Below are 27,593 nucleotides of genomic sequence, written 5' to 3'. Positions count from 1 at the left end.
ATGCCCAGGGAACTTTGTGCCTAGTTGCAAGCAACAACCAGGACAAAAGGGAAAGACCCCCAGAAACATCTCCACTGAGCTGGGAAGGTGATGAGGGAGAATGTGGGGACCTGGACTCTCGGTTGCACGGATGTGCCGCCATTACCGTCCACCCAGGCACCCAAAAAAGCCCTCCCGTGTGTAGGGGCAGTGGAACAAAGCCAGGGAAGTGCTTTCACAACAGGGAGTTTCTGGGTGAATGCAAATGAGAGGCTTTGTGAAATCGCTCCCAACAATGGCTTAAGGCCTTTCTTTCTGATTTGTTTTAGATGCCTTGTGCAACTTCAGCGTATCCAAGTGCAGGGAGCAGAGGTGTGCTCAGGTTATCATCACTAAGGAAGCCACAGACCAAAAATACAGAGAGGTTTTTAACCTCTAAAAAAAAAAAGACCTGTGGTATTACCCTGTATAAGAGACTCAGTGAGGGGTCTGTGAAGGGTGACAGGGATGGCTCTGATTTATTAAAGGGGACAGAAAAAATGTAGAATATGTGAGTTCAGGAGTAGTTTCACCCGCTGTCCTGGACATCCCAAGTCGCTGAAAGTCTTGCTGGAGGTTCCAGCATTTGCACTTTCCAGACATTTCTCTCCTATTCAGGGGAGTGTCAGCCCCCTGTTGTGCAGGGAGGAACAGCCCAGCCCAGAGAAGGCGAAGCGCCCGCCCCAGGTTATCCAGCAGGACACGGATTAGGCCGTGCTTTTCCCGGATCAGCTGGAAAGAAATCCTCTTGTGCTGGGTCTCAGGCTCCCTCATCCCTGTCCGCCCGTGTCCCTGGCAGGGGGGTGGGTTCCTGGGCAGTGGCTCCTGGGCAGCCCTTTAGAAAGTGGCACTCTTGGGGTCCCCAAAGAGACCCCACAAGTGGACCTCTTGTTCCGATGTGTTCTCCTCCTGTCACAGCCCTGCTCATGTTAACCCCCCCGCGGGAGATGCCAGACCTGTTGTCCCTGCGGAGATGTGCCCGTGTCTCTCACAGGGAGCGGCTCAAGGTGTCCCCAGGGCACGTCACAGAGCTGAGCTCCAGCTCGGGGCTAAGCCCTGTCTGTGCCTGAACCCGGCATGGACAGCCATGGCACTGAGCACTGGGGCGTGTTCAATAACGCCTTTGGCTCTTTAGCAGCCCCGTCCCTCCCCCGGGGCTCGGGGCAGATCCAGCAACGTTAAACCCCCAGGGCAGACGCGGCTCTCGGCCCCCCGAGCCTGCCCGAGGGAGGTGGGAGGCGCTGGAGTCAGGCGCCTGCTGGGAAACCATCCCAAATACCGGGGCTGGGCACACACAGGCTCAGCTCCCTCCCCCTTCCACGGCAGAGCCAAATGCCCGAGGTTGAGGTGGAATTTCACCCCGCAGCTTGGGAGAATCCAAGGCTCGGATTACCGGCTTCCCCACAGCCTCATGGTCGTTGTGCTGAGCCAGCACGGCCCCCAGGGCTCCCTGCAGCGCCCCTTGTGCTCCTGAGGGCTGGCAGGTGGTGCCCACCCTGGGCAGATGGGCTGTGAGGCCGCACCTATGCTGGAAGGGCAGGAGAACCCAAAGAACCTTACCCGTTACTTTAATAATTAATTAATACAATATATAAATTGCTCATGCTCATAAAATTGTTCTCACAGTTCTGCCCTGGCTCTGTAAAGCACTGAAAGCTCCCACTGATCCAGTCTGCACCTCCATGGTCCCCAAAGAGACCCCACCACACTCATGGGACCATGGATCCTCCCAGTTTCTCCCAGCTCCACAGGGCAGGCACTGCCTCAGCTCTGGAGTCTCCCCTGAATCCAGAGGCCTCAAGGACTGGATTCAGTTCCTTCCACCACTGAGGATTCTTCCAGCATCTGCAAGTTGCTGGAGGTTGTGCTGAAGAAGGAGAGATGTGCTGAAGGACAAGAAACAGGCTGGTCCATTCTCTTTATTCCCAAAACCAAGTGTGCACCCCCAGCCAGGTCACTCCCAGCCAACTCTCCCTGCTGCACTTCTGACTCTTGCAGCCCCACGATCCAAGGGTGACTTGGCCCCGTGTTGAGCCAAGCAATAAAAGCACTGAGCACAGATAACACCAAACACCACTGGAATTGAGCTCACAGGCTGCCCTCAGCACGGCCTCTCCCATGCCAGAGTGGCTGGTTTGGGTCCCCATCCGAGGTTTCCCAGGGCTGCAGCTCCTGGCTCAGCTCTGGTTTGGGAGTCCTGCCCTGTGACTCCCTGGGGACCCTCAACCAGATGTGGAGGTCAGCTCCAAGGGAAGTGCTGGGCTGGGATCTGCACTGTGGAGATGTTTTGCTCCAGGCACCTGTGGGAGAGTGAGAGCAGAGCCCATGTGGGCACACAGGGCTGCAGGACCAGGCAGCAGCGTCCCAGAGCCTCCCAAACCCCTGGGGACCCAGTGCTGGGGAAACAGCCTCACTGGGGACCCCACAGCACACAGGACACATCACCCCTCATGCTCACTGACCCCAGGGTTGCTCTCTTTGGGTCAGGAAAGCCTCAAGCCTGAGGAATCTGCTCACCTTGGTGCCCTGATCCATGGCCTGTGCAGCCATCAGTGCCACTGCCTTGGTCCTGGCACTCTGTGCCTGGGGGAGGAGGATGAGACCCATGAGAGCTCTGGTGCCCCTGGTGCTGCCCCTGTGATGGGCAGCCATGGCTCTGAAGGAGGAACTGAGTTTCCCTCTGCTCCTCTGGAGAGGATCTCCCGGGAGCTGGGGACACTGTTGCCCCCTTGGCAACCTGTGGGATCAGTGTGTGGAGTCTGCTGGCTCCTGCTGTGGGATGAGGCAGGATCAGCTGAGATCCTGCCCTGCTCAGCCAGGAATGCCTCAGCTGCCAGCTCCCAGGGATGAACCTCCCCTGGCAGTGCCAGCTGGCAGGGGCAGCCTTGCCCTTGCCCTTGGCCGTGCCCAGCTCTGGAGCACTGTGGCAGTTCCAGGCTGGGAATATTTGGCTGTGTAACTGTTCTCTGCTTTATCTTGCTGTTGCAGGCAGCAAAACTCCTCCCCTGGCTTTCACAACACACTTCCACAGCAAAGGCTGACAGTGCAGGGATGATGCCAAGGGAAAGGGCAGTGGGATGGACGTGGAGGTGACAGGGATGAGGGGGCTCTGTGGTGCCACACACCAGGAGCAGCACCTCCACAAGCCCAAGGCTCGGAGCAGAAAGAGTGTGGCAATCCTGATGTTTGGAGACTTGGCAAAGATGAGTGTTTCGAGGAAGGGCAAGGATATCTGCTTATCTCAGCACCTCCAAATTCCCCACAGCTGCTGCTTCCCTGCCCTTTCCACCTTCTCGGTGGATCAGCTGCCAAGTGCCCTGACATGCTGGTGTCTGCTGGTTTCTGCCAGAGCACAAGGAAACACTTTGGAAGGGCACCTGGGTATTTATTTGGCAGCTGAAAGGAGGTTAAGTAACCCACTAGAATTTGATAATGTCACCAGAATAATTAGGAATATAATCTTGGTAGCAGCCCAAGGGTGGGGCTGTTTGCTTCCACTCACACTGTGAATGGAAGCTGGGGAGGTGCAAGGGACCTCCCAAGGAAGCACCAGAGGGAGACAAGGGAATTAACTCAGCCTTTCCCAGAGAGAGACAGGAGGAGGAACAACCATTTCTTCCTGGACTGGCAAGTGCTGAAAAGCCCAGCCCAGCCAAGCTCTGGGCACACCATCAGCAGGGATGGCAGGACCTGGGTAAGCAACCACAGCTGGGCTGGTGTTAATCTGCTCCTCTTGGAAGGCAGTGCCAGCTCCCAAAATCACAGGGTATGAACTCTGTTGCAGCCAAATGAACCCAGCCCTTTCCCTCCAAACCACTGGGCTCCAGGAGTGCCAAATGTCTGATGTGATCAGGAGAGCCAGGACACTTGGAGGCCACAGTCCCCACCCCGGGGCAGGTGCAGCAAAGCAGCTTCAGCACAGATGTCTCACCTGCAGCTCAGGCAGAGGATGTGGAGTCCCTCTGGAATGGGAACTCAGAAAGCCCCTCTGGATGCCCATATTTTCCATCCTGCAGCAAAGCCCCTGGGCCATCCCCACCAGGCTGCTGGGGGGAGTGACCAGGGGGGCTCTGGGCACAGGGGCTGCCCCAGGCCGTGCCCAGGTGCTGAAACTCCTGCCCAGGTGAGGCCCTTGCCCGGCCCAGGTGCTGGAATGTCGCAGGAGCAGCTTTGTGGGGGGGAGGCTCTCAAACACACGGAATCCTTCTTTAGTGGCAAAATCCCAAGCCAGCTCAGCCACAAACTCTGTGTCCTTGGGGCTGCTGTCACCTGGAGCTGGCTTCCCTGGGGACAAGAGAACAGGACACTTGTTTGGAAAAGCCTGTGTTAGGTAGTCACATCCCAAACAGCATCACCTGCCCTTCTCTGGGACTTGGGGAAACTCCTCTCTAAGGGATGTGGAAAATAACATCAGATTTAATTCTGGTAAAGGCTCCAAGGCCACGCCTGATGTGTGCAGACAAACAGCACCGAGAGCTCTCACCACCTCCCTGTGAGTCCCTGGGAAAGGCTGGTGCTGAGCTGGAAGGTCTGAGAGCTCCATCTGTAGGACACAGCTCTGGGCTCCCAGCTTTGGCCTCTGCTCAGTTCTCCCAGGAAAGGAAAGACCCCACAGCACAGACAGCAGGCAGGAACAGGCCTGTGCTGGAGCAGGGAGGCAGCCCTGTGGCCCTGGCTGTGCCCTCCTCACCTGCCAGGGATCCATGGTGACGTCCCTGCAGCATCACAGCCCGGCGGAAAAAGGCAAAGGCCAGGTAGAAATTCCAGTTCTCTGGGTGCTCCACTCCCATGTGGCCACAGTACATCTGGGAATACTCCTCTGCCGTGGGAATGCCCAGGTGCCCCAAGTCACCCTTCCTCAAGCCTGGAAGATGGGAAGAGGTACCAGGGAATCAGCTGCCAGAGCAGCTCAGAGCTCCCAGGGGATGCTGAGAGCCTTGTGGCACAGCCAGGCCCCTCCATGGAGACACCTGCACCCTCCAGGACCTGCACAGCTGCAGGGCTGGCTCCAAATGGAACTCTGGGCTTTGGCACCAGCCCCTGCCCCAAAATGCACATGGGGCAGTTCTCCTGGTTAGGGTGAAATTGTGACTGACAGAGATCTCTCCTAAATGATGGAACCTCTCCGTTTAACCCTGTATTTTTCTTTTTAACAAGTGTATAACTTAGTGCACAAACCAGTCCTGATCTGCTTCACAACTTTCCCACCCAAAAGAGTTTCCCAGCTTCCCAGATGGAGTGAGAGGGAAAGCAATGCAAACCCAGAGCCCTTTCCAGCTGCACTGAGCCCCACTGCCAGCTGAGCTGCTTGGGCAGGAGCTGATCTGCTCTGAGCTCTGGTTCCTCTGCGTGTGCCAAAGGTGACTGTGCCCCTGTGTACCTCTGCGAGCACCAAAGTGGGCTGGCAGGAAGAAGCTCACACAGTTATTCGCCAGATCACACAGGGGATCTCCTAGAGTGGCAAACTTCCAGCCCAGCACAGCAAGGACTTCTGGCCTGTCTGGATGAAAGACCAGGTGGTCCATCCTGTATCAGAGGGAAAAAGAGATCAGGAAAGTCTCCAGAGGAGGGAAAAATCCCAGTGCTCAGCAGCAGTAGGTGCTTTCAGTGCTCTTCACTCTCTCCAAAAATTGCAGAGTCCTTTGGAAGGCAGCACAAAGTGAAACATTAATTTCTGCAAGCAGAGGATGGAGGTTACTCAATATTGAACTCCCTGGTTAATAATGGACTAAATTGGGCTTTGGAGAATGAAACCAAGTTATTCAGAGCCTCAGATCAGGGCTGATTCCTGAGTACTGCAGGAAGAGCTGATGATCCTCCAGTGTCAGACCAGCATTTGCAGCTGCTGGATGAAGAAACTCAATCTCATTCCCTGGGGATGCTGACCCTGACCCAAACCCAGCTTTTGGGCTGCTCTGAAGCCGCTGCCCCAGCCCAATCAGCAGCTTTTAGAGTTTGGGGGTCATTTTACACTCAGTCCTTGTTTCCTGCTGGGATGTGCTTCAGGGCAGTACCTGAAATCACCGTGCACCAATGTTGTCTTCTGGGATTCAGGAAAATGCAGAGGCAGCCACTGGATGAGCCTCTCCATTGCTGGGATCATGTGAGTTTCCACAGCTCTATACTGCTTTGTCCAGGTCTCAACCTGCTGCTGGATGTAATTTCCTGGAACAGAGGAACACAGGCTCCCAGGGAAAGGCACAAAGAGGCTTCAAAAGGGACAGAGAAAAAGTCAAACAGCCAAGCACATCTCAGTCCAGAACCCTGATTTAAGCTCCAAGATTTTAACTGCAATTTCCAGGGGTCACATACTTAACTGGGCACTAGATTTAATATTGAGGTGGAAGGAATCCAATCCTGGACAAAAATGTAACTTCTCCACCAGCTCCAGGAAGCTGCAAAGGGAACTGGAGGGGATGCTTGGGGAGGTTTGGTCAGAGATGGCAGCAAAGAAGTTACTCCTGTACCCACAGTGGGCAGAGATGGCAACAAACATGGCAGAAAGCTCTGGGAGGTAGTAGAACTTTGGGAACTCACAGGAAACCTGGATTGGAAGAGCTCTTCACACCCTCCCACCACACCTGAGGATTCAGACTCTGCACTGCTCATTTTCACTTTCCCACCTACCCCCAGTTTGGTCCATCCTGCCCATCCCTTGCAATGCTGACACCCAGGAGAAGAAAGGATGCAGAGGCTGCTCTCACCGTGCTCCCCGAGGTCCTGCAGCTTGGCTGCTCCCAGGTCCAGGCTGTGGATCCTGGCCAGGACGTTTGCCATGGCCCCGTACCAGGCCCCGCGGCGGCGCGGCGGCACCGCGGGCAGGGACGCGGCGCGGTGGATGCGGCCAGCACAGTGCTCCAGCAGCAAGAAGGGAGAGCCAAGGATGCTGGGGAAGCAAACTGGGGTGTGTGGGGCTGAGGTCAATCCTGCCACTACCCCCCAGATCTCACCTGCACCTTGAACATGCCCCCAGGCCTCACCCTGCAGCACCTGGGCGCTCTCTGGAGCCCAGCTCAGGCTGCCTGTGCCCCTGGCTGTGCCACGCTCAGCCCTGGCCCCTCCAGCCCCAGAGCTCCAGCAGCAGCTGCTGCCCTGCTCCCTGCAGTGCCTGTGAGCTGGGCTGCCAGGCTGCTCACAAACACCAGCAGCAGCGGGCACACAGTGAGCTGCAGTGCAGACACTGAGTCCTGCAGCCAGCACAGATCTGAGCAGGCTGCAGGCCTGAGGGCTGTCCTGTCACAGATTTGCTGCTGTCACTGCTGCCTGAGGTCTGGCAGTTGGAAAAATCCTTTCTTTATTGCAAACCTGAGCACTCTGAGTCAGCAGGAAGCCCTACAATATTGCTTTATAAGTGCTTTTCAAAGAGAGCTTTTGGATTAATTGCTAAAATGGGACATACCTAAACCAAATCAAATCAAAGTGATTCTGTCCTTTGAACTTCTAGGGTCTCCTCCAGCCCCACACTGCACATATGTTCATTAGATCAGAGCACTCTGTGAGCTCTGTTCCTTCTCTCTTCACCTTTGGGGGAATCTGGCTGCAGTAGCCAAGCACAGAGTGGAAGCTGAGGGACAGGATTACCTTCTGTCCTCGCAGAGAGCAAGCAAAGGGGGCACAGGAACACCAGCCTCAGCCAGAGCCTTCAGGACCCTGCCAGGGAGGGACAGAGGTGCAAGGAATCAGTCCTGGAACTGCTGTGTTGGAAGCAGACACACCATATCCCTGTGCTCAGCTCTAAATATGCTAAAATCATGTGGCTGGGGGGAGGTGAAAGGAGCACACCCACATCTTCCCATGGCCCGGAGCCCCCAGTCCTATCCCACACTCTGGAAAACCAGGGGAGATCCTCCCCACGTGTCCTGCTCCTCTGGCCCAGCAAACTGCAGCAGGACCCCCCTCACCTGTATTCCCTTGGCACAGAAGGGCCTGAGGGGCCTGAGGGAGGCTCCTCCTCCTTCTTCAGCACCAGCAAACGACCTCCAAACTTCACCAAATAGCTCCGGGTGGACTCTCCGTGGTCAAACTGCCGTAACTCCAGTGGGGCTGGGAGGTGGGAGCAGAGGGTCAGCCCCTCTCCAGGCTTTCCACCCCCCTCCTGCACCTGGGGCTGAGAGCTCCCTCTGTGTCCCACACCCCTGGGGAACACAGCAGCAGCTCACAGCTGCCTCACAGGACAGGAATATTCCTGGCATCTCTTTGGCAACTTATGCTCAACCTCTCCCAAAATGAGCAAATCCTAAAATGTTGTTTCTTAATTCTAGGAAAGTGATGGATCACTGAAACTGGAATGGCTGTGCTGTTTGCTTGGAGATTATGAGCCTTTCCTTAATATTATTCTTCAGTCCCTATGTTATAGGAAAAAGCCAAAAGCTCCAGAATATCCAGGTTTTCTGATGGAAGAGCCAAACCCACTGCAATACCTGTTGGGTGGGCACCAAGAACATCCTCAAGGTACTTTTGCAGATGATCCTTTGGGATTTCCATGCCTGGTCTCACTGAACGAGTATAGGGAACAAACCCTTGCAAAGGAAATCCCAGATGGGTTTCCAGCTCTTTGAGTGCTGCTGCTAGATCATCAACCTGAAACCAGGAGGGAGAGAGTAGCACTGGGTGACAGCTAGAAGACAAAATTTCCTGGGAAAGAGAGAGCCCTGCCTGGTTGGGATGCATTTATCTGTGAGTCCATCATGTGAGCAATTCATGGCTCATTCCCTGCCAACACAGAGCTTCCCACCTTTACTCTGCCCTGGAGAGAGCTGTGATGGTGGCACAGGCACTGTGAGCTTGGGCTGGGATCAGAGCTGGAATTCCCTGAGTGCAGTCCAGGGGAGTGGAGGTCACTCTTTCCACCAGTCCCTCTTGTCCTTTCCCCAGTGGTCCCCAAATTAAAACCCCTGTGCTCAGTGACCCCAAAGCCTGGGGGTAACCTGGCAGTCCCCAGCTGACTCATCCATGAGGCCTCAGAGTTTCTGAGAATTCATTAACTGGAGCTCATTTTCTGCTTATTTTCTCAACCATAGGGATGGGGCTGTTTCTCCTATAGGGAACAGAGGAACAGCAATGAGGAGAGACTTCCCTGAGGTTACACAGGGTTTGGAGCCATCAATGAAACAGCCCAGAGCAGACTTTGCCAGTGATCCCTGCTTTAACCCCACAACATCCTGCAGGGACAGCAAGGCTGGAACAAAAGGTTGGCAAGAGTCAGCCACTGCCAATTGGAAATCCTGAGCTGGTGAAACCAAGCAGCTTCTGGACCCAAAATCCACCCCCAAATCCCACCCTGGCTGTGTCACTTTGTACCTTCACTGTTTTCATGCCAAGCTGGGCTGCTGCCTCCAGGTTCTGGCTGCTGCTGTCCAGCAGGATGGATTCCTGGGGCTGCACACCCAGGCGCTCCAAGCACAGCTTGTAGATCCCAGGATTTGGCCTGGGCACCCCTTCCTGAGGTGATTCAACCACCTGCAGCAACAAGAGATGGAATATGCATGAGCCTGCTGTGACCACAGACACCTGGGCAGTGCTGGAATGGAGAAGGGAGGGTGGGAAAGAGTCTGGTCTAATTAACATGAGAAATAAAGGATGTGGAGCTGGGTAGGCCGTGGTTCCAGGGACTGTGTGGGTGCCAACTGCTGTGGCCGTGGCTCCTCAGCTCAAATCATCCAAACAGGATCAGCCAGTCCTTGGATGGAAGAGATCCAATGAGATGTCCCAATGTGGGAAACCAAACTGGTCCCAGACCAGTTGTTCAGTGCTGTCCAAGGAAGCCTTGGATGGCAGCACCTTCCAAAGGCTCTGGAAAAGCAGTGTCCTGACCACTGCAGCCACCAGCCACCCCAAAGCCACCTCCACAGCAGCTGTGTTGACCATAACCATCCACCTAAAATCTGGATCAAAAGAGCATTGACTCAGTGTCTGAACACTCCCACTGCCCTCCCAGCCATGAGCAATCCAAGCAGCCATTCCCCTGCTCTGTAACACTCCAGGAGCAGCAGTGAATCCATTGCATGGATATAAAGCCAACACTAATGGAAACCAACATTCAATTATTTTTCCCCCACTAATTGCTGTGCAGGGCTGCTGCTCCTGTTCCAGGAGCAGCACACACTGGGGAGGCCGTGGGTATTGGAGCCCTGAGGTTCATGTGTCATCCAATCTGCCAATCTGTGTCATCTCTGCAAAGGTGAAGTGTGCTGGGAAAGGAGACTCTGCTGGGAGGGGAGCATCTGCTCCTCATCTCACACAGCTCAGCATGTTGGGGTAGTGGGTTTTTTTAGCACAAGGGGTGCATGAACTCTTTGAAGAGTCCTTACTCTTTTAAAGCTTATTTTTGTTTGTTTGTATTTTAAAGCAGGCAGGGCACTGAATAATAACATTTATTTCTAGTCTGTGTTCCAGCTTCCAAGTCCTGTGTCTCCATCGCTGCTGTGCCTGTTACACAGAGACTCGTGGTTGTGTGGGCACTTTGCAGTGGATTTGCAAATGTCACTCAGCCCCTCTCCAAGTGCCTACAAGGAATTGTGTGAGGAAATGTTCTCCCAGGCTGATGTCAACCAAACTGTGCTGCTGCTCGTCTGCTACCTGCACTTAAAGAATTTCAGTCGCTGCTTTCACAGGTGGAGGAGCAGAGCCCCGTTTGGGATCCAGCCAGACTCACCACATCAAAGTGCTGCTGGTCCAGGGCCAGGAGCCTCTCTCCATGCCCCAGGCACAAGCCGTGGCCCAGCAGAGCTGTCTGAAGCCCTTCTGCCCGGATACACTGAGCTGCTTCTGCCATTACGGGGAGCTGTTTTCTCACCTCCTTTCGGATTAAATCCCAGAGAAAGGAGTGCACTGGAACACGGACATTTGCCTGAGAAACAGAGAAACCCCAGGAGTGATGATGGGCCAGAAACGGGGTGAAAATAAGAGTGCTTGGGTAGGTAGGTTATCTGATTATCTGATCTCGCTGTCCTGCTGCCTCTGGCAGCAGAAGGCAGGCAGGGAATCTCTCAGCTAAATTGCTTTGCCCAAATAAACAAATGTTCTCACATTCCTAATTCTGCAGCAGAGATAAAGGACTGATTTTGGGAGAGAGAAATCACTGGGACTGTGCCTGCCATGGGATCAAGGCAGGTTAGAGACAGACAGAGAGCTCAGCAGGCAGGAAAGGAATCTGCATTTTAACTGAGATGTTTAAAAAGGATTTTATTCCAGTAGGAAATTAAGGCAAATTCATCTGCCTGCCTGCCCAGGCACCGGGATAATGGTGGAAATCTGCCCTCTCTAATAGCAGTGCTTCCTAGATGGAAAATCCAGACCCTTCAACCACAGAATTTCTTTTTAAAGCTCCTCTTTCCTCACTGGACCTGTTTCCATGCAGTCAGGAAGCACAGGGAGAGCAGGGGGGAGTTTACAGGTTTGAGGCTTACAATCTCAAAGCACTGCTGTCCCAATTCCTGCAGGAGCTCCACAGCTGTCAGCTCTCCCCTGGAATACTGCAGAGAGAGGCTGTTCTCCCCTCCAGACAGTGCAGCTTGCTGGACGGTGCCGGCTGGAATGCAGCTCCGGGCCTCCCACTCTGCATGGAGAACAGCAGGGAAGCCAGGAAAGAGCATCAGCAGAGTGGGAAAGCAGCTGGGAGTCCCTCTGGGGTCCACACGGTGAGAATGATGTGCTGCACTGGGGAGATTGACACAGCACAGAGAAAAGGGTTTGGGCATTCCAGGAACTGCAGCACCTCAGCCCTGTTTTCAGTGTGGAGAATTCCTAAAGCTGCACCTGCCTTGGGTGGCATCAGGTAGTGGCACCACAGGACAGTTTTGTTACCAGGGGGGTGCAGGGTGGTCACTGTTACTTCTGTGACTTTTGATGGCACAACAGGTCCCACCATCACAAGTTCTTGGGTGTCTCACCAGAGCCAGCTGAAAGAGGCACCTGAAATTTATCTTCCCTCTAAGCACAGAACCACAGGAGTTCTGGTGACCAGGGACCAGATCAAGAGAACGACTGGAGCTGTGCCAGGGCTCAGGAAGGTTCTTTCCCTGATATTTCTGAGCTGGGCACTGCCCAGGCTCCCCAGGGAATGGGCACAGCCCCGAGGCTGCCAGAGCTCCAGGAGAATTTGGACACCACTCTCAGGGATTGTTGGGGTGTCTGTGCAGGGCCAGGAATGGATGATGATCCCTGTGGGTCCCTCCCAGCTCAGGATACTCTGTGATTGCATGGGGTCAGCAATGGGAACACACACCTGTGGCTGTCCTGTGAGGGGCTGGGAGCAGCACCCCGCTCTCCTCAAAGACCACGGCTTTGTACGAGACCCCTCTGGATTGCTGCTGGATCAGCAGGAACCGCCGGATCCCCGCACACAGAAGGGTCTGGGCACGGGCAGCGCTGCTCAGGGACATGCTGGGAACCACCGAGGGGCCAGGGAAACTCACACCTCAACCAGGGACAGGCTGGAGCACAACTGCAGAGCTGCAGGGGAAGTGTTTGTTTATGCACACAGAATCATGGAATTGTTATGCTGGAGAAGACCTTCAAGACCATCAAATCCAACCTCCCCAGATCCACCAAACACTAGGGCCAAGGGCTCTGAACACTTCCAGGGATGATAGCTCCACCCTGGGCAGCCACTCAAGTGTCCCAGACAAACCAGGGACCCCCAAATGGGGTTTTATACACACATCTCTTCAAGTGCTGGGGACAATGGACTCATCACTAACAAACACGCTAATTACTGATCATAATCAGTGATTGCAGCCATGTGAGGGTCAGGCTCTGCTCCCAGGGAACAAGGGACACAAACAAGGTGAAATGGCCTCGAGGTGTGCCAGGGGAGGTTCAGGTTGGACAGCAGGAGGAATTCCTTCATGGAAAGGGTGGTCAGGGATTGGAACTGACCAGGGACATTTGGAGTCCCCATTCTTGGAGGTGTCCAAGGAAGGCCTGGACGAAGCACTGGGTGCTCTGTGTTGGTGACAAGGTGGGGATTGGTCAGGGACTGGATTCCATGACCCCGGGGGTCTCTCCCCTCAGGGATCCCTCACACCTCCCAGGGGTCTTTCCCCTCAGGGACCCCTCACACCTCCCTGCCCGATGATCCCGGGGGTCTCTCCCCTCAGGGATCCCCTCACACCTCCCGGCCCGCCCTCAGTGGCCAAGGCTCCCGCTCTCGCGAGAACGTACCCCGAACTCTCGCGAGAAGCAGCGGCCGCCCCTCGCAGCCCCCCGCGCGCTGCCGCCGCAGCCGCCGCCGCCGGGTACGTCAGCGCGCCGTGACGTCACGGGGTCAGAGGGGAAAGGTGCGGGAGGCGGAAGCGGCGCCGGTCCCGGTCCCGGTCGGCGGCGGCCCCGCGGTGCCCATGAGCGTGTCCCTGGTCGTGATCCGGCTGGAGCTGGCCGGGACCTCCCCGCTGCCCGCGGGCTTCGCCTACAGCGCGGCCGGTGGGTTCCCCCCGCCGGGGGCACGGGCGGGGCAGCTCGGGGCAGCGCGGCCGGGCCCGCTCCGCACCGCGCAGCTGCCGGCGGGGCCGTCCCGGGGCTGCCGGTCCCAACGCCTGCTTTGTCCCCGCAGCTCCGGACATGGCAGCGGAGAGCAGCGGCGCCGTTCCTGCCTGCCTGGAGGGGAAGGGCCCCGGGGAGCGGGCGGCCATCCTGCACCAGCACCTGGGCCGCAGGGAAATGACCGACGTGATCATCGAGACCATCCAGCCGCGGGCAGGTACCGGCCGCGGGCACCGGCGGCGGTTTGGGCTGTCCGTGGTGGGGGGAGCGTCCCGGTGCTGTCACCGGCCGGGCAGGGCGGGGGATCCCCGGCGGTGCGGGGTTTGTGGGGTTTGCGGGGTCAGTGGGGCTGCGGTTTGGGGAACGAGCAGAGAAGTTCAGGAGTGCGGGGGCGGAGCTGGGGATTCCCGGTGGGCGCTGCCCACTGAGCTCATCCCAATCCGCACCTTCCTCCCGAGCTTCCTCCCCGAGCTCGGGGACAGGGACAGGACCCGCTGGAGCTGTGTCAGGGGTTTGGAGTGGAGATAAGGAAAGGTTCTCCCCCAGAGGGTGCTGGGCACGGCCCCGAGGCTGCCAGAGCTCCAGGAGAGTTTGGACAAAGCTCCAAGCTGGGATTTTTGGGGTGTCTGTGCTGCACTGGGTGATCCTGGTGGTCCCTTCCCCTCAGTAAAGGGGAAACTTTGCCTTTGTGAAAGATGAAGCAGAAGCTGCCATGGAGGGAAGAAAATCCTCGGAGGCTGCATCAGCTGAGGACAAAACCAAACAGGAGGATCAAAGCAAGGAGTGTGAGGCTGCTCCAGACTCTCCTTCCAAGCAGCTCCCAGACCAGATTTCCTTCTTCAGCGGGAACCCCTCAGTCGAAATCGTTCATGGAATTATGCACCTGTACAAAACAAAGTAAGAATTCCTCATTCGTGGCAGCTCAGGTGGGAATGGGAGGGTGAGTTGGCCACCCTGGGGCTGTGGCTCCTTGTGGGGACAAACAGGAAGGGTGACTGGCTCCTGGGAATGCAGAGAGTGACTGGTGCTAATGGTGGAGCTTGGGGCTGTGGGTGGCACCTGTGACAGCTGTGTGTGACACTGGGGGTGTTGAGGGCTTGTGAGAGTGTAAGACAAACACAGATTCAAAAAAAAAAAAAACCACATTTGAAAGCAGCTTTCCAAGGCATCCCACAATTAAAAAGTGATCTCTGGGGCCTTGGTGACAGGTCTGGGGAGCTGTGTGAGGCAGGGGAAATGTTTATTTATGGAGCTCTCATCCTGTGTTCCAGGGGTTCCAATTCCACACCACTGCCCTGTAATTGTCTGAGAACTCCAATTTCAGGTCTGCCTGAAAGAAAGGAGAGCAGGAGCCACCACATGGGCACTGGCAATATTAACAAACATTGCTTAGTTCTAGGAATAGTGCTGAACATCTGGGGCTTGCCAACCTCAGCTGTTGTTATAGAAAAACAGGTGTCAAACAATCCCACTGCTCTTGGAGCTCCCAGGTTCATCTTTGGCTAAAGGATGCCTGTTTGTGCTCACTCCTGATGACAAAAGGGGGTTAAAGTCTGACAGCAGAGCTGCTGTGGCTGTGTGTCCAGCTGTGTGTCCAGCTGTGTCCCTGCTGTGTCCCCAGCAAGATGACGTCCCTGAAGGAGGATGTGAGGCGCAGTGCCATGCTCTGCATCCTCACTGTCCCTGCCACCATGACCAGCCACGACCTCATGAAGTTTGTGGCCTCCTTCTACGAGGTGATTGAGCACATGAAGATCATCAGAGACTCCACTCCAAACCAGTACATGGTGCTCATCAAGTTCAGCTCCCAGGTAAGGTGCTGCCAGCGTTCCTTGGCTGCAGGAATGTCACACCAGGTCACTGATCTGGGGCAGCCCTGAGCCAGGGTTGTACTTATGGAGAAACAGCCCTGTCCTCCTTCCCAGAGAATCCCTGGGGCTGCTGGGGTTAGTCCCACACCTGGAAGCAGTGGATGCCATGTTCTGCTGTCCTGTTCTTTTGGCAGGATATTTTTCAAAAATGAATCCATTTACCGAGTTCTCTGCTATCTCTCAGCTTGTTCAGAGTGTTATGCTGTGCTGAACAGAAAAGACCCAGCCAGGGGAGCTCCCTTTGTTTTAAGAAAGACTTTTCCTGCTTTTCTGAGGAGCTGGGTGATTTCCACTGCCAGTGTGGAAAGGACAGAGCCCCCCAGTGTGAGAGCCTGGGGGTGAATTGGTACCCAGATAACACAGTTTGCTCCTTCAGGCCCCTTGGACTGGGCGCCTCTAAATTCCCCCCCTAATTCTTCTGTGGACCCTTTCACTTGGACCTTCTCTTCTCCCAGCTGCACATGATTTATTTTGGGGTTCAGGGAGAGGTTTCCCCCAGCTGTGAATTCTGCCTGAGAGGTTTCCCCAAGCCCTTAGTGCAGATGGAGGATTTGTGTGAGTTTTGTGCTAATTGCAGTACTTAGAAATTGGTTTTATATCTCTTGTTGCATTAAATTACTCAGGCAAATATTTAGTGCTGAACAGCCTTGCAGCAAATCCCTAAACTTTTGCTCAGTTCACCCTGAAATTCCTGTTTCTCAGGCAATTCCCTGAAGCTCTGTTGACCCCTAATGGCTGTGCAGGTAGCAAAACAAATCTCCAGGTTCTTTATGCTCCTGCCTGGAATCAGCAGGAGAGTGAGAATGTGGTGTTCAGCTGATTGGTGGTTGTGGAGAAAGGGTTTGGGGAGCCCCTGAGGGAGAAGAGATGATGGATTTGGCAGGGTTTGGGTGGGTTCTGCCTCTTTTGCCCTGGCAGGTGCCTGGGCTGTGAGTGGTGAATGGATTCTGCCCCACAGTGAAGCTGTTGCTCCTGTCCCTCACAGTAGCCCCTTACATTTTCGCAGAGACCAAATTTGCTTTGCAAATGCCCTGAAATTGCCAGCAAAGGCTCGAACAGGTGCTGAGGGGAATCCCCAGTTCCTGCTGATTGCTCCAATGTCACTGTGGTGTCACTGCCCTCAGCTTCACTTGTGTCTTCCAGAGCTGATACCAAACCCAGCACCAAACTGCAGTGCCTGGAGCTGGCTGAAGCCCCCTCTGGGTTCCAGGGAAGAAGGGAGGACATGGGAGGTTTCTCCTCCTCTCCCTTGGCTGGGTTTTTCTGTCTGTAACCAGTTTCCCCTGCTCTGTGCCCAGGCTGATGCTGACAGTTTCTACATGGCCTGCAATGGCCGGCAGTTCAACTCCATCGAGGAGGACGTTTGCCAGCTCGTCTATGTGGAAAGGGCTGAAGTCTTCAAGTCAGAAGATGTAAGTTTGGTTTGATTTGGTTTTTTTTCCCTGCATTTCAGAAGGTTTGAACAGGATTTTTTTAAGAATAAGCAGCAAAAATGCCTTAATACATCATCCCCACCTTCATTTCCCATTCTAGTGGAATGGGAAGAGTTTGTGTGGTGGCTCCATGGATTTTGTGCCTCAGCTGTGACCTAAACCTGCCTTGGGTTGTAATTTAGGGAATCCACAGAGCACAGTGGGGCTGGTGGCAGGTGCAGCCCCCTTCACTGTGGCCCTTTGAATGTTGGGCATCACTTTTCTTATCTTTGCAATAAATCCCAAGCACTGTGTGGCCTCACAGCGTTCCTGTGTCACGGTTTTGACCCCTGGTGCCAGCAGTGATGGGAAGCTGCAGTTGATGGCTGGTGCTGGGAAGGTGCTGAGCAGTTTCTGTGTGCTTGGTGCTTTCAGGGAGCCAGCCTGCCTGTGATGGACCTGACAGAGCTGCCCAAGTGCACTGTGTGCCTGGAGAGGATGGATGAGTCTGTGAACGGGATCCTCACCACTCTGTGCAACCACAGTTTCCACAGCCAGTGCCTGCAGCGCTGGGAGGACACCACGTGAGAGCCTGGGCTTTATTTCCACCTCTGAGGCCCTGCTTGGAGTGCTGGGGGCTGTGCTGACAAAGCTCTGCTGGTCACTGTGGGGGCAGGAATTACTGCGAGTCCTCATGCTCAGTTTTCCCATTAAGGGGCTCCCAGAGAAAAATCTCCCTGCCAAAAGTAATTGAACAGTGATTCCCAGGGGGAATTGTAGAGGAGTGCTGATTATCTCAAAATACTCCAGCAGAGAAGTGCTGGGCTAAAGAGGCCTGGCTGCACACACAGCCCTGCTTCACTCAGCCTTGGCAGCAAGGCCAGGCCCTGCCTTGGCATTGCAGATGGATCTGGAGCTCAGCTCCTTGTGGGGAGCCCTGCAGCCTTCTCCTACCTGGGTGCTGGGAGGGGAGGAAGAGCAGGTGAGGAAGAGCAGGTGTGGAGGGAAGGGGAAGGCAGGGGAAGAAGGGATGATGACAAGATGGCTCAGTGGATCAGGCAGGGGAGGCTCCTGTTGTTCCAGGTGAGTGATGGCTGTGTCCATGACACTGGGCAGGCTGGAGGTTGGGCGTGTGTCTGTCCTTAAGGCAGCTGTCCTTGCTGCCACTGACCCATTCCTCTTGGTGCTCCCAGCTTCCCAAATCCCTGTGGAGCGGGATTTTGGTGTGCCTGGATCCCCAAGTGCTGCTGTCAGCTGGGTGTGTTTGCCATTCCTCTGGTTTGCTGCGCCTCAGGCAGGCACAGACACTGCAGCAGGAGGCTGCAGATCCTCCCTGTGCCTGCTCCATCCCTGCTGTCCCAATTCCTGGATTCTCTGATGGAATGAGAGGGAGATTGTAGCTCTCTGTGATCTATCACTCCTAAGGCAGAGTAACAACTCAGTGAGATTAATCAGATTTGGAGCTGTGCAGGCTGAAGGGCTGCTTTGCTCCATAAATCCAGCCAGTGGAAATTTGGGGCAGTGGAGCATAGCCAGTGCAGGAGCACGATCCCAAATAGCCCTTAAATATGGAATGTACAATTTAAACAGAGCTTATGCTCCCAGTCTAAAGAAATAACAAAGGAAAACCTCTCTTCTCCTTGCTCAGGCACCACAGAGGCTGCAGGTGCCTGAGTTTGAATAGGAACTGACTGCAGCCCAGTTGTCTCTCACCTGGAAGATTTCTGGGGCTTAGCCAGCAGCTGATGAGAAATACATAACCAGTCCTGGCAGCCTCAGTTATCCCATTCCTGAGCTGAGCTGTGCTGCTCCAGGGCTGGACACAGCTTCCTTCTGCTCTGGGCTGTTCTGTCCTTGTGGCAGCACCAAGGGAGTTCCAAAAGAGGTGAAAGATCTGGATCTTCCTGCTACTGATTCTTTTAGGGTACAGTTATGGGGTGTTCTTCCTGGGAAAGCTGAGATTGAATCTTTGGGGTTGGGGTGGGATTGAAGCATCTCCTCAGGGTTGTTTTAAGGACTGAGGGGTGTTTGCAGGGTGTTACCTGGCTGTCCCCAGCAGTGTGTAGCTCCAATGCCTTTCCTCAGTGTGTAGCTTCTGTGTAAACCCCTTGGACTGCACCAAAACCAAATCCAGCTGAAATGGCTTTGGGAGAACTGTTCTTTGTCCTGTCACCAGTTCAAAACCAGTAACTTTGTGTGGAGTGAATTCAGGTGGGGTGAATGGGGTGAGCTCATGGGTGAAACAGGGAACCTCTGCTGCACAAGGCATTTCCCTGGAGCTCTCTGGCTCTCTTTTCCATGACTGGAAAGTGAAGATGTTGCTCCCTGTCTCATGATGTTCTTGTTGCCCTCCAGGTGCCCTGTGTGCAGGTACTGCCAGACTCCAGAGCCTGTGGAAGAGAACAAGTGTTTTGAGTGTGGAGTTCAAGAAGTAAGTAGGTGGGTGGAAGGTGAGATCTGACCTAGATCTGACTGCACAACTGCTTGGGTTGCTTTGGGGCTTACTCTCAGGCTGATTTTGGGCTGGTTTTACCAGCCAGTGGGGTATCAGCTTTCCTTTTGAGTTGCATCAGTGCTGGGAAGGGAGGTCACCTCACAGGTTTCCTGTTCTGACGAATCTCTGTGGTTCTTAGATCAGTGTGACAGCAGGGAGCTAAACCAGCCTGATGGTGGTGGCCCTTCCAGTGTGTGCCCTCCAGAGCTTGCTGAGACCCCTCATTCCTTAGCCAAGGCCACTCTCCCACCTGGGTGGGATTTATCCAGCCCCTGCAGGGTGTAACTGCCTTTGATGGGCCGGGCTCCCTTCCAGCTGCAGAGGGGAGCGGGAAAGCAAACACTGACCAGAGTGTGGGGTGGGTCAGGCTGTCTGGGGGTGCTGCTGCCCCCCAGAGCTGCCCCCCAGAGCTGCTCCCTGTGTGTTGCAGAACCTGTGGATCTGTCTGATCTGCGGGCACATCGGCTGCGGGCGCTACGTGAGCCGCCACGCCTACAAGCACTTTGAGGAGACGCAGCACACGTACGCCATGCAGCTCACCAACCACCGCGTCTGGGACTACGCCGGAGGTGAGCCCGGGGGCCTGGGCACCCTGAGGGGCTGGCCAGGGGCTCAGTGTGCTGCCAATGGAGCAGGTTGTGTCTGGGTTCATCTCTGATTTTGGGGAGCAGCCATCTCTGCTCTAGCAGCAGCTTCTTGGGAAGGTGACTCTGTCACAAGGTCCAGCGTCTCGGGAATGTTTGTTACTCCTTTTCCATCATGCCCCATTAAAGTCCCCCCTGCCCCAGAGCTGGCTTTGCCCCTGAGCAAGGCAGTCCTGTCCAGACAGCTCAGTCCCTCTTGGAGACAGAGTGTCCAAATACCCAGGCTGCTCATAGCTGTGGCTACCTTAAGCAAACTAAGTGGATTCAGCTCTTTGGTGATTATCAGCTCTCTTAAGATTTCAGCTCTTGCTTGCTAAGGCACGTGTGGGCTAGGGGGAGAAGCAGATGAGAGAGAGGAGAAGGAGAGCTCCTGGTGGTTCCACAGTGATGGTTTATTGAGGGGTCTGTGAAGGGTTCCAGCAATGGCTCTTCTTCTGCCAAATGGGCTAAACCAGCCCCTTTTTATAGGCTACAGAGGGATCCAAACTTGTCCAGTAGTAGGGGTTAGGGGAAAGTGACCTATGGGGTTACAGAGGTAAGCTAGAGTCCGAGAAGCAGAAGACAGGAGCTTATTTTGCTATCTCATCATGACTCAGCAATTCCTACTGTTAACTCTCTGCCCTCCACAGGGTCTTAGACAATTCTATGGGGTCTGCTACACCCCATAAGGTATTTTTTCCAAATAACCCATAAGGTGGCTGGGAGGAATCTGCTAAAGAACAAATGCATGTGGTGTTGGCTTTGTGCCTGGCTGAGGGGCAGGGTCTGGGTGGTTTCATTGTGCTCCATGATTGGGGTTGCTCAGATCTGAGGGCCCATGGTTGGATTTTCTCTCCCCAGACAATTATGTCCATCGGCTGGTGGCAAGCAAAACTGATGGCAAGCTGGTTCAGTATGAGTGTGAGGGAGATATGTGCCAGGAGGAGAAAATTGATGCCTTACAATTAGAGGTAAATATTTTCACTTGTTGGACTCTGCGTTTTGGAAATGTTTCCAACCCCGCCACGACCACGGTTCAATCCCATCAGCTGAGGCAGCAGATCTGCTCCCAGCCTGGAATTGTCTCCAGGCAGGAGCAGGATGGGTTTACTGCTTTTTTTTTTTTTTTTTTTTTAATTTTTTTTAAGCCTCTCCCTGGCTCTGCAGAGCCGATGCAGCGCAGAGCTGGCTGCAGTGTCCTGTGGTCACTGGTGATTGAAGCAGAGCTGCCTGTGCTGCTGCACACCGGGGGCACTGGAGGGAGAAGTGGGTCTGAGTCACTCCCCAGACCTTTCCTAGTGGATCTATGGCTTGGGTTCAGAGCCATGACCTGTGTGGCTCTGTCAGTTTGGGTAGTTCAGCTCCCAAACTGAAGGAGGATGCAGGAATCCACAGCTGTGCGCTCACCTTGGCGAGCACCGAGAGCTGAGAATCTGGTGCCAGCCCTGTTCTGTTCCCCTCCCTTGAACAGATAATGATTTATTTATTTTTTTGTACCTGTTGCCCAGCTTCTCCTAACTAAAGGAGAGGAGCTTGAAATGCCTGCTTCACTGAGCAGCCACTGCAGCACGATTTCAGCCGCATTAGACACGAGGGTTTGTGAGGAGGAACAGCCCACAGAGACCAGACTGGAGCAGCTCGTTGCTCACATAAATATTTGGTTGCTTTTCAGTGAATTTTCTGAATAACACTTAGATGCTAAACCAGCTGATTTTAACCCTTTTTTTCCTGTGGGTGGTTGCTTAAAGCATGTAAGATCTCTCTGTCTAATGAGATTGCCAAATTCATTCTCTCTTGAAGTATTTCAGTGTTTTGGCACTCGGAAATTACTGAGAGTGATCAAGGCTCTGTGCATGTTTAATTCTCTAGTGAATGCCTAATTTGATGCTTATTAGGTTGATGAAAAGGAGCAATCACCTTTTTCAACCTTCTCATGACTCATTTGCAGAACCAAAAGGGAAAAGATGGGATGTAGGGCATAGATCCTTGTTCAGATACCAAAATGACATCGGAATGGGCCATACATGTTGGAGAAGAGTAATTGGGAAGTAGTAATTGGGAGTAATTGGTTACAGGGAGCTGAGGGTGCTTTCCCAGGAATCTCCTTATAGGAAAACTGGATATGTGCATTGATCCTACCACACTGGAGTTTGGGTTGTGGATGGGAACTCTTCCCCTCAGCCTTTGGAATCTCAGACTCTCAGGACAGGGATGGATGGTGCTTCATTTTCCTGTAGACATTTATTGCTATTCCCATGAAAAATCTGTCTTCTTAAACAATTCTTGGTTTGATATTTTCACTTGATCTTTGTTGTGCTGTAGAGGCTTTCCTTAATTTCAAAAATACCAAAATTACTTGATTGGGAAATCAAACTGGTGAAAGCCATGGATCTGCAGCTGGGTTCTGTGTTTCAAGAACCTCTTGATTTCATGTGTTAAACTGATGAAATGGATTGTGGATTGAAACCCTTAGGGCTCCTTAAGCAGCAGGGCCACCCTGAGTGCTCTGTGTCTCTGTGTTTGTAGTATTCCTATTTGCTGACGAGCCAGCTGGAATCCCAGCGGATCTATTGGGAAAACAAGATTGTCCGGATTGAGAAGGACACGGCTGAAGAGGTGAGCTCTGCCCTGGGCTCTGGGAAGGGTCCTGGCCCTGTTCAGTGGGAGGAGAAGGAGCTCCTGGATCTCTGGCTGAGCCTGGGCGCCGCCTGCCGCAGCCTCGTGCAGCCGGCTCCGCTCCCAGCTGGGAAAATCGGCTCCAGGATGGATCTGTCCCTTATCTGGCTGCTCCCAGGGAGCAATTTGCTGCTCAGTGGTGCAGAAGCAGGTAGATTGCCACAAAGATTGCAGCTTGATTTAAATGTGCTGCTGGGGAAATGCAGCAGTGGTGGAAGGAAGGCAGCGTGGTGCTGCAGGATCCCGGAGCCATCCGTCTCTCCGACACGGATCTCCAGGGAATGTTGGTGGAGCAGAGACAATATGACTTTAATTTGCTCGGCTGCAGAAGGTGGAACTGTCTCTCTGCTCCAAATGCATATTGATTTGCCCTTTCTTTTTGATCCCTTCTCTCTCCTCATCACCCTTTGGGAAAAGTTCAGAGTCTCCTCCTATAAAGCATCCTGCAGGCAGGACTGCTTCAAAATGTCACCAGGAAAAATCCAGGGAGGATATTCTACTGCCTGTTCACTCTACATACATCCTTTCAACCAGGTTTAAAGTGAGTCAGGATTTAGAATTAAGTCCTTAACTTTCTTCAGGACTTCTAATTAACCATTTAAGTGTCTGCAATTAAGTAAAAATAGAAATTGTGACTGTTGAAATGGTGGTCATTGACCTTGTCCTAAAGAACAGTTCCAGAAATCTTATGGAGAGCCTTATAAAAGGAAAGTATGGATCAAAAATCATCTTGCAAGTGGCCAGGAGACACAATCCTAAAAGCAGCTTCAGAATGAAAACACTCTGATCCCTGCTCCAAACGTGGTTTCACGTTTAAAGATCCCAATAATTTTATCCATGGCACTTGCTCCATGTAAGTCTTGTCTGGATTGCTGCCACCATGCAGTTTGTTCCATTATCAGTGCTCAGGCTACTTCCCCAGATTAACCATCAGCAGCACCAACATTCCCTGATTTGGACTGGAAGGCTTCAAACCTGCTCTGCACCCACGTGTGCAGACACTGACATTGGTCCAGGCTGCTCCTCCAGGAAAGCATTTGCCATTAAATTCCTGCCCCACTGCCTGTGAGCGTGCTGGAGGCACCAACAGAAGGCAGACAAGAATTCCTGACTCTAAATTTCCTGTAAGTCTCCTGCTGGAGGTTTGACACCTGGAGAAGGAGAGCTTGGCTTTCTCCAGGAGCAGCAGAGGGAAGAGGAAAGGCCATGGCCAGGGGATGTTTGTGTTTGTGTTTGGGATATTGGTGTCAGTGGGTCAGTGCTGAGTCAGCCCCTGTTCATCTTCACACTCATCCTCCGAGGTTTAGTTTGAAATGAGCAAAAACTCGGCCTTGAGATGAAAATCTGAGTTTGCTGATGGATCCAGAACCACGAGAGAGTGGCCAAAGGAGTGCTGGATGCAGGCAGGAAGAAGTTAAGGAGCTGCTGCAGCTTTTGGCAGTGCCTGGCACGGATCTGCAGCCGGAGTTGCTGTTCTGTGGGAGCAGCTTCCACGGCAACGTGGCTCCTTGGGAGTCTGGGATCCAAGGGTAACACGGGGGGTCCTCACCAGAACAAAGCCTTGGCTCCAAGCTTTCCTTACCTGGGGAGAGGAATTGGTCAAGGTCTGGAAACAGCTCTGGAAATCCAAGTGTCCTGACGAAAGGGCAGCGGACTTTGAGCTGTTGGAAATGCCCCTGTGTTTGTTTTTACAGATTAACAACATGAAGACCAAATTTAAAGAGACCATTGAGAAGTGTGACAGTCTGGAACAGCGGCTCAATGACTTGCTCAAAGAAAAGCAGTCAGTGGAGAGGAAGTGGGTACCACTGCCAGGTTTAGTTCCATGCAGCCATTAAAACACCGTGCACTGACATCCAAAAAGAAAAAAAAACAAAACTCCTGCTATTCTTGGGTTTTGAGCTGTTTAAGCTGCAATACTGAGAACATGGCTTGCTTTATAAAAAGCTCTGATTTCTGTAGGTGTTCACAAATGGGAAGTGTCTGAGTGAGCCCAGCTTTGGGGCCATGAGCTCCCTTTCCACGCTCTGCATGTTCAGCATTCAGGGATCCTTCCTCTCCCTGCTCTGAGGGAGATGCCAGCCTGTTCTTGGTGGGTGCATCCAAAGGGATGAAAGGCAGCTCAGCAGGGGCATCACAGAGGAAAACACAGATCTTGGGAATGCCTGCAGGAAAGATGTCAAGCCTGGGAATTGTGGATCCATGCAATCCTTGGGTGGGACTGTGTCCCTGTTCCTCCCAGCCCAGGGCCTGCCCAGCAGTCCTGGCTGGAGCAGGGAGCAGGCACTGAGCTCCATGGTGCTCACCTTCCTGAGTGGGAAACAGGCAGGGGAGGGTGCCAGCAAACTGCCAGGGCAAAAGCAGAGTTGCTGGGAGCAGGAAGCCCTGTCTGTGAATCACAGGGCTGTAACCCTTGTGGGAGCATCTTCCCTCCCAGTGAAGTGGTATTTTGATGGTCTGGGAGTGTGGCAGGAGGCCCCTGACTGCCCTCAGCTCTCTCAGGGTCCCTTGTAATCCCTGTGCCCTTTTTGGCACCCATTCCAAAAGCTGCAGGTGTGTGTCCAAGGTCAGTTCCATCTCCCAAGCACACTCTGCCTGTTGCCTGTGCTGTTGGTATTTGGCATGAGATGGAATTACCTGACCTGGGGGGAGATTTCAGAATCTTGTATTGCCCCCCCCCTTACCCATCTTTGCTGGAAAACCAAATTCCAGGTGGAGTTGGGGGCTGGGGATCAGTTATCCAGTGAAAAGGCTGAGATGCTGTCCTGACTCCTGCTTCTCTCTGCAAGGTGTTCCCAGCTGAACAACAAAGTGGCAAAGCTCTCCAATGAGCTGAAGGAGGAGCAGGAACTGAACAAGTGCTTGCGAGCAAACCAGGCCTTGCTGCAGAACAAACTGAAGGAGGAGGAGAGGGTGCTGAAGGAAACCTGTGAGCAGAAGGACCTGCAGATCTCTGAGATCCAGGAGCAGCTGAGGGATGTCATGTTCTACCTGGAGACACAACAGAAAATCAACCACCTCCCAGCTGAGACCCGCCAGGAGATCCAGGAAGGACAGATCAACATTGCAGTGGCATCTTCTGCCAGCTCCTCCACAGCAGGCACAGGCAAACCTTCCTCCAGGAGAGGCCGTGGCAAGAGAGGGAAATGAGCACAGGAATTCTCTGCTGCCACCCTGGAACTGGCCGTGCCAGCAGCAGGCCAGGCTCACCTCGGGACTCGGGCTGGCAACACCCGGCTCACTAAAGCTCAGCTAGAAATTGTCTCCAGAGCTGCTCATAAAACTGGCTGCAAGTCAGTGGAGGTGTCTGTGGTATTTAAAAGCATTTCACTGCACAATTTAGCTGTTTTTAGGCAGATCTTGGTGACCATTTTGCCTTCCCTCCTTTTCAGAGCCCCTCCTGTCATGCATTTGACTTTGCTGGAGAGTGTTTTGGGGTGGGGGGGTGTGGGGTGTGTCCATATCCAACATCCCATTCCCTGTGGGGATGCTGTAGAGTAGGCTCAGCCCGGTGTGTAAGGCTTCTCCAGTTCTTCTCCTGGATTAAAAGTATTCTCAATTAAGAAGTTATTTAATAAAACGGTGTAAATTAGGTTATATACATCTTCTTTTTGTATGTGCAGTCCTGACACTGCAGAACTGCCTGTGCAGGAGTAGAACTGTAGTTTGGAAAGAAAAAGGAGTGAGGTGTGGAAAATAAACCATCTTAGTGGTGTAAGAAACCAGGCAAGTCCTGAAGGCCATTGGTCTGGGATTTCAAAGGCTTTAAGGGACTTTCCTCTGATCTCTCTTCATTTTAAAGGTGGCCTTTGAGAGGCCAGTGCTTGCTGTGCTGCCTGTGGAGCAGAAAGGGTGGAAGTTTTGTGTTCTGGATGCTGTTTAATGTGGTTATTTTATAGGTATTTCTACAAACTCAGTGGAGTCATCTGTGGCTTGGGGAGCACATTCCCAGTGCTCCTGGAGCAGGGTGTGTGTGTGTCCCTGCCTGAGCTGCCCTGGCAGTGCTGGTGGGAGCTCCAGAGCTGCTCTCCTCAGAGCCAGGTGAGGAGAGGGACAAGCACAGCCTTTTCCAGACTCTTCCCACATTCCTGGAGCTGCCCCTCCACTGGGTCCTCCCCAGGAGCTGCAGCTCTTGGTTCAGTTCCTGTGCTCACCAAAACGTGGCACTATCCACAACCTCAGCTGGCAGAGCTGCTGTGTGACTTGTCCCAAAGGGACACAGGTCCTGGAAGGGAATTTTGTGCACAAATCTGCTTTGGTTTGGGTTTTTTGTTGGTTTTCACTTAGAATCTAAGACTCAATGCTCTGGGGTGGGAGGTTTTCCCCTGGAGAAGCGACTGTCCTGGTTGCTGTTGTGCTCAGAATCAGAGCATTTAAAGGCTGATCTTTTGTTAAAAATGGCAGGGGAGTCCCCAGTTGTCTTCCCAGGCCACAGGATGATCCTGATCCTTGTTGGAACAATCATGACCTTAGTTTGGAACACTGAAACAGCTCTGGCTGAGCAGGTCCAGCCTGAAACACAGGCATGGAACAGCCAATCCTTTATTGCTAGAAGTTCTTTTTTTGGCCCATTGAAAGGGACAAGTCCCAGTCCCTGGAATGACCCTGGGAAGGTGGGTGGGTCTCATCCACTTCCTGCCTGCATGGACAGAGAGAGTTGAACTTCCTCACTGGAATTACAGGGCTGGTAGTGCACTCTGGGCATCCCCTGCTTGGGTTTGGAGATCTGCCCCCACCACCTGGAACTTGGACCTTTTCTGACTTTGGAGCAGGAATGTACACTCATTTTTCCAGTGTGTGGATTGTACTACCAGGTCTCTGCCTTCTGTAAATGACTCTAAGGACCTCGAGATGTACAGCACGGCTTGCTCTCCTAGAGAAACTATTTTATTTAAGATATATTTTTACACCATTAAGATCCTCTGACCTTTTGCTGAAGGCTTGCTTTGTGTAGAACACTAAAGATGCTGTACTGTATCTTGGAATTCATTTTCAAAAAATGTGATGGAAAATTAAA

The 27,593-nt window shown here is 53.5% G+C and overlaps 2 protein-coding genes across 4 annotated transcripts; one reads left to right on the top strand and one right to left on the bottom strand.

Annotated features, from left to right (window-relative positions):
• Nucleotides 1-1,922: 1,922 nt before the first annotated feature.
• ACAD10 (acyl-CoA dehydrogenase family member 10) lies at nt 1,923-13,277 on the bottom strand. 2 transcript variants are annotated; one of them, XM_054645965.2, is made up of 15 exons: nt 13,183-13,277; nt 12,245-12,471; nt 11,427-11,575; nt 10,673-10,867; nt 9,319-9,477; nt 8,439-8,598; nt 7,920-8,061; nt 7,600-7,668; nt 6,723-6,904; nt 6,033-6,183; nt 5,399-5,544; nt 4,709-4,882; nt 3,950-4,302; nt 2,536-2,601; nt 1,923-2,318 (listed from the first exon to the last, which is right to left on the bottom strand). In XM_054645965.2, exons 2-15 carry the CDS (start codon nt 12,399-12,401, stop codon nt 2,241-2,243), a joined length of 2,181 nt encoding a protein of 726 aa, XP_054501940.2. In that variant the 5' UTR covers nt 12,402-12,471; nt 13,183-13,277; the 3' UTR covers nt 1,923-2,240. The 2 variants fall into 2 exon arrangements, with proteins under 2 accessions (XP_054501940.2, XP_054501941.2); XM_054645966.2 differs by lacking the exon at nt 2,536-2,601.
• Nucleotides 13,236-27,593, top strand: BRAP (BRCA1 associated protein). Of its 2 annotated transcripts, none has more exons than XM_077187679.1 (12): nt 13,236-13,256; nt 13,571-13,717; nt 14,196-14,397; nt 15,122-15,311; nt 16,670-16,783; nt 17,219-17,367; nt 19,139-19,214; nt 19,708-19,846; nt 20,762-20,871; nt 22,427-22,516; nt 24,271-24,374; nt 25,366-27,593. In XM_077187679.1, exons 2-12 carry the CDS (start codon nt 13,579-13,581, stop codon nt 25,724-25,726), a joined length of 1,674 nt encoding a protein of 557 aa, XP_077043794.1. In that variant the 5' UTR covers nt 13,236-13,256; nt 13,571-13,578; the 3' UTR covers nt 25,727-27,593. The 2 variants fall into 2 exon arrangements, with proteins under 2 accessions (XP_077043794.1, XP_054501465.1); XM_054645490.2 differs by lacking the exon at nt 13,236-13,256 and adding an exon at nt 13,270-13,440.

This window comes from Agelaius phoeniceus, chromosome 18 (assembly GCF_051311805.1).
Source record: "Agelaius phoeniceus isolate bAgePho1 chromosome 18, bAgePho1.hap1, whole genome shotgun sequence".
NCBI classification, from domain to species: Eukaryota; Metazoa; Chordata; class Aves; order Passeriformes; family Icteridae; genus Agelaius; species Agelaius phoeniceus.
The sequence above is the reverse complement of the archived record's forward strand: the minus strand, read 5'-3'. Positions and strand labels throughout refer to the sequence as shown.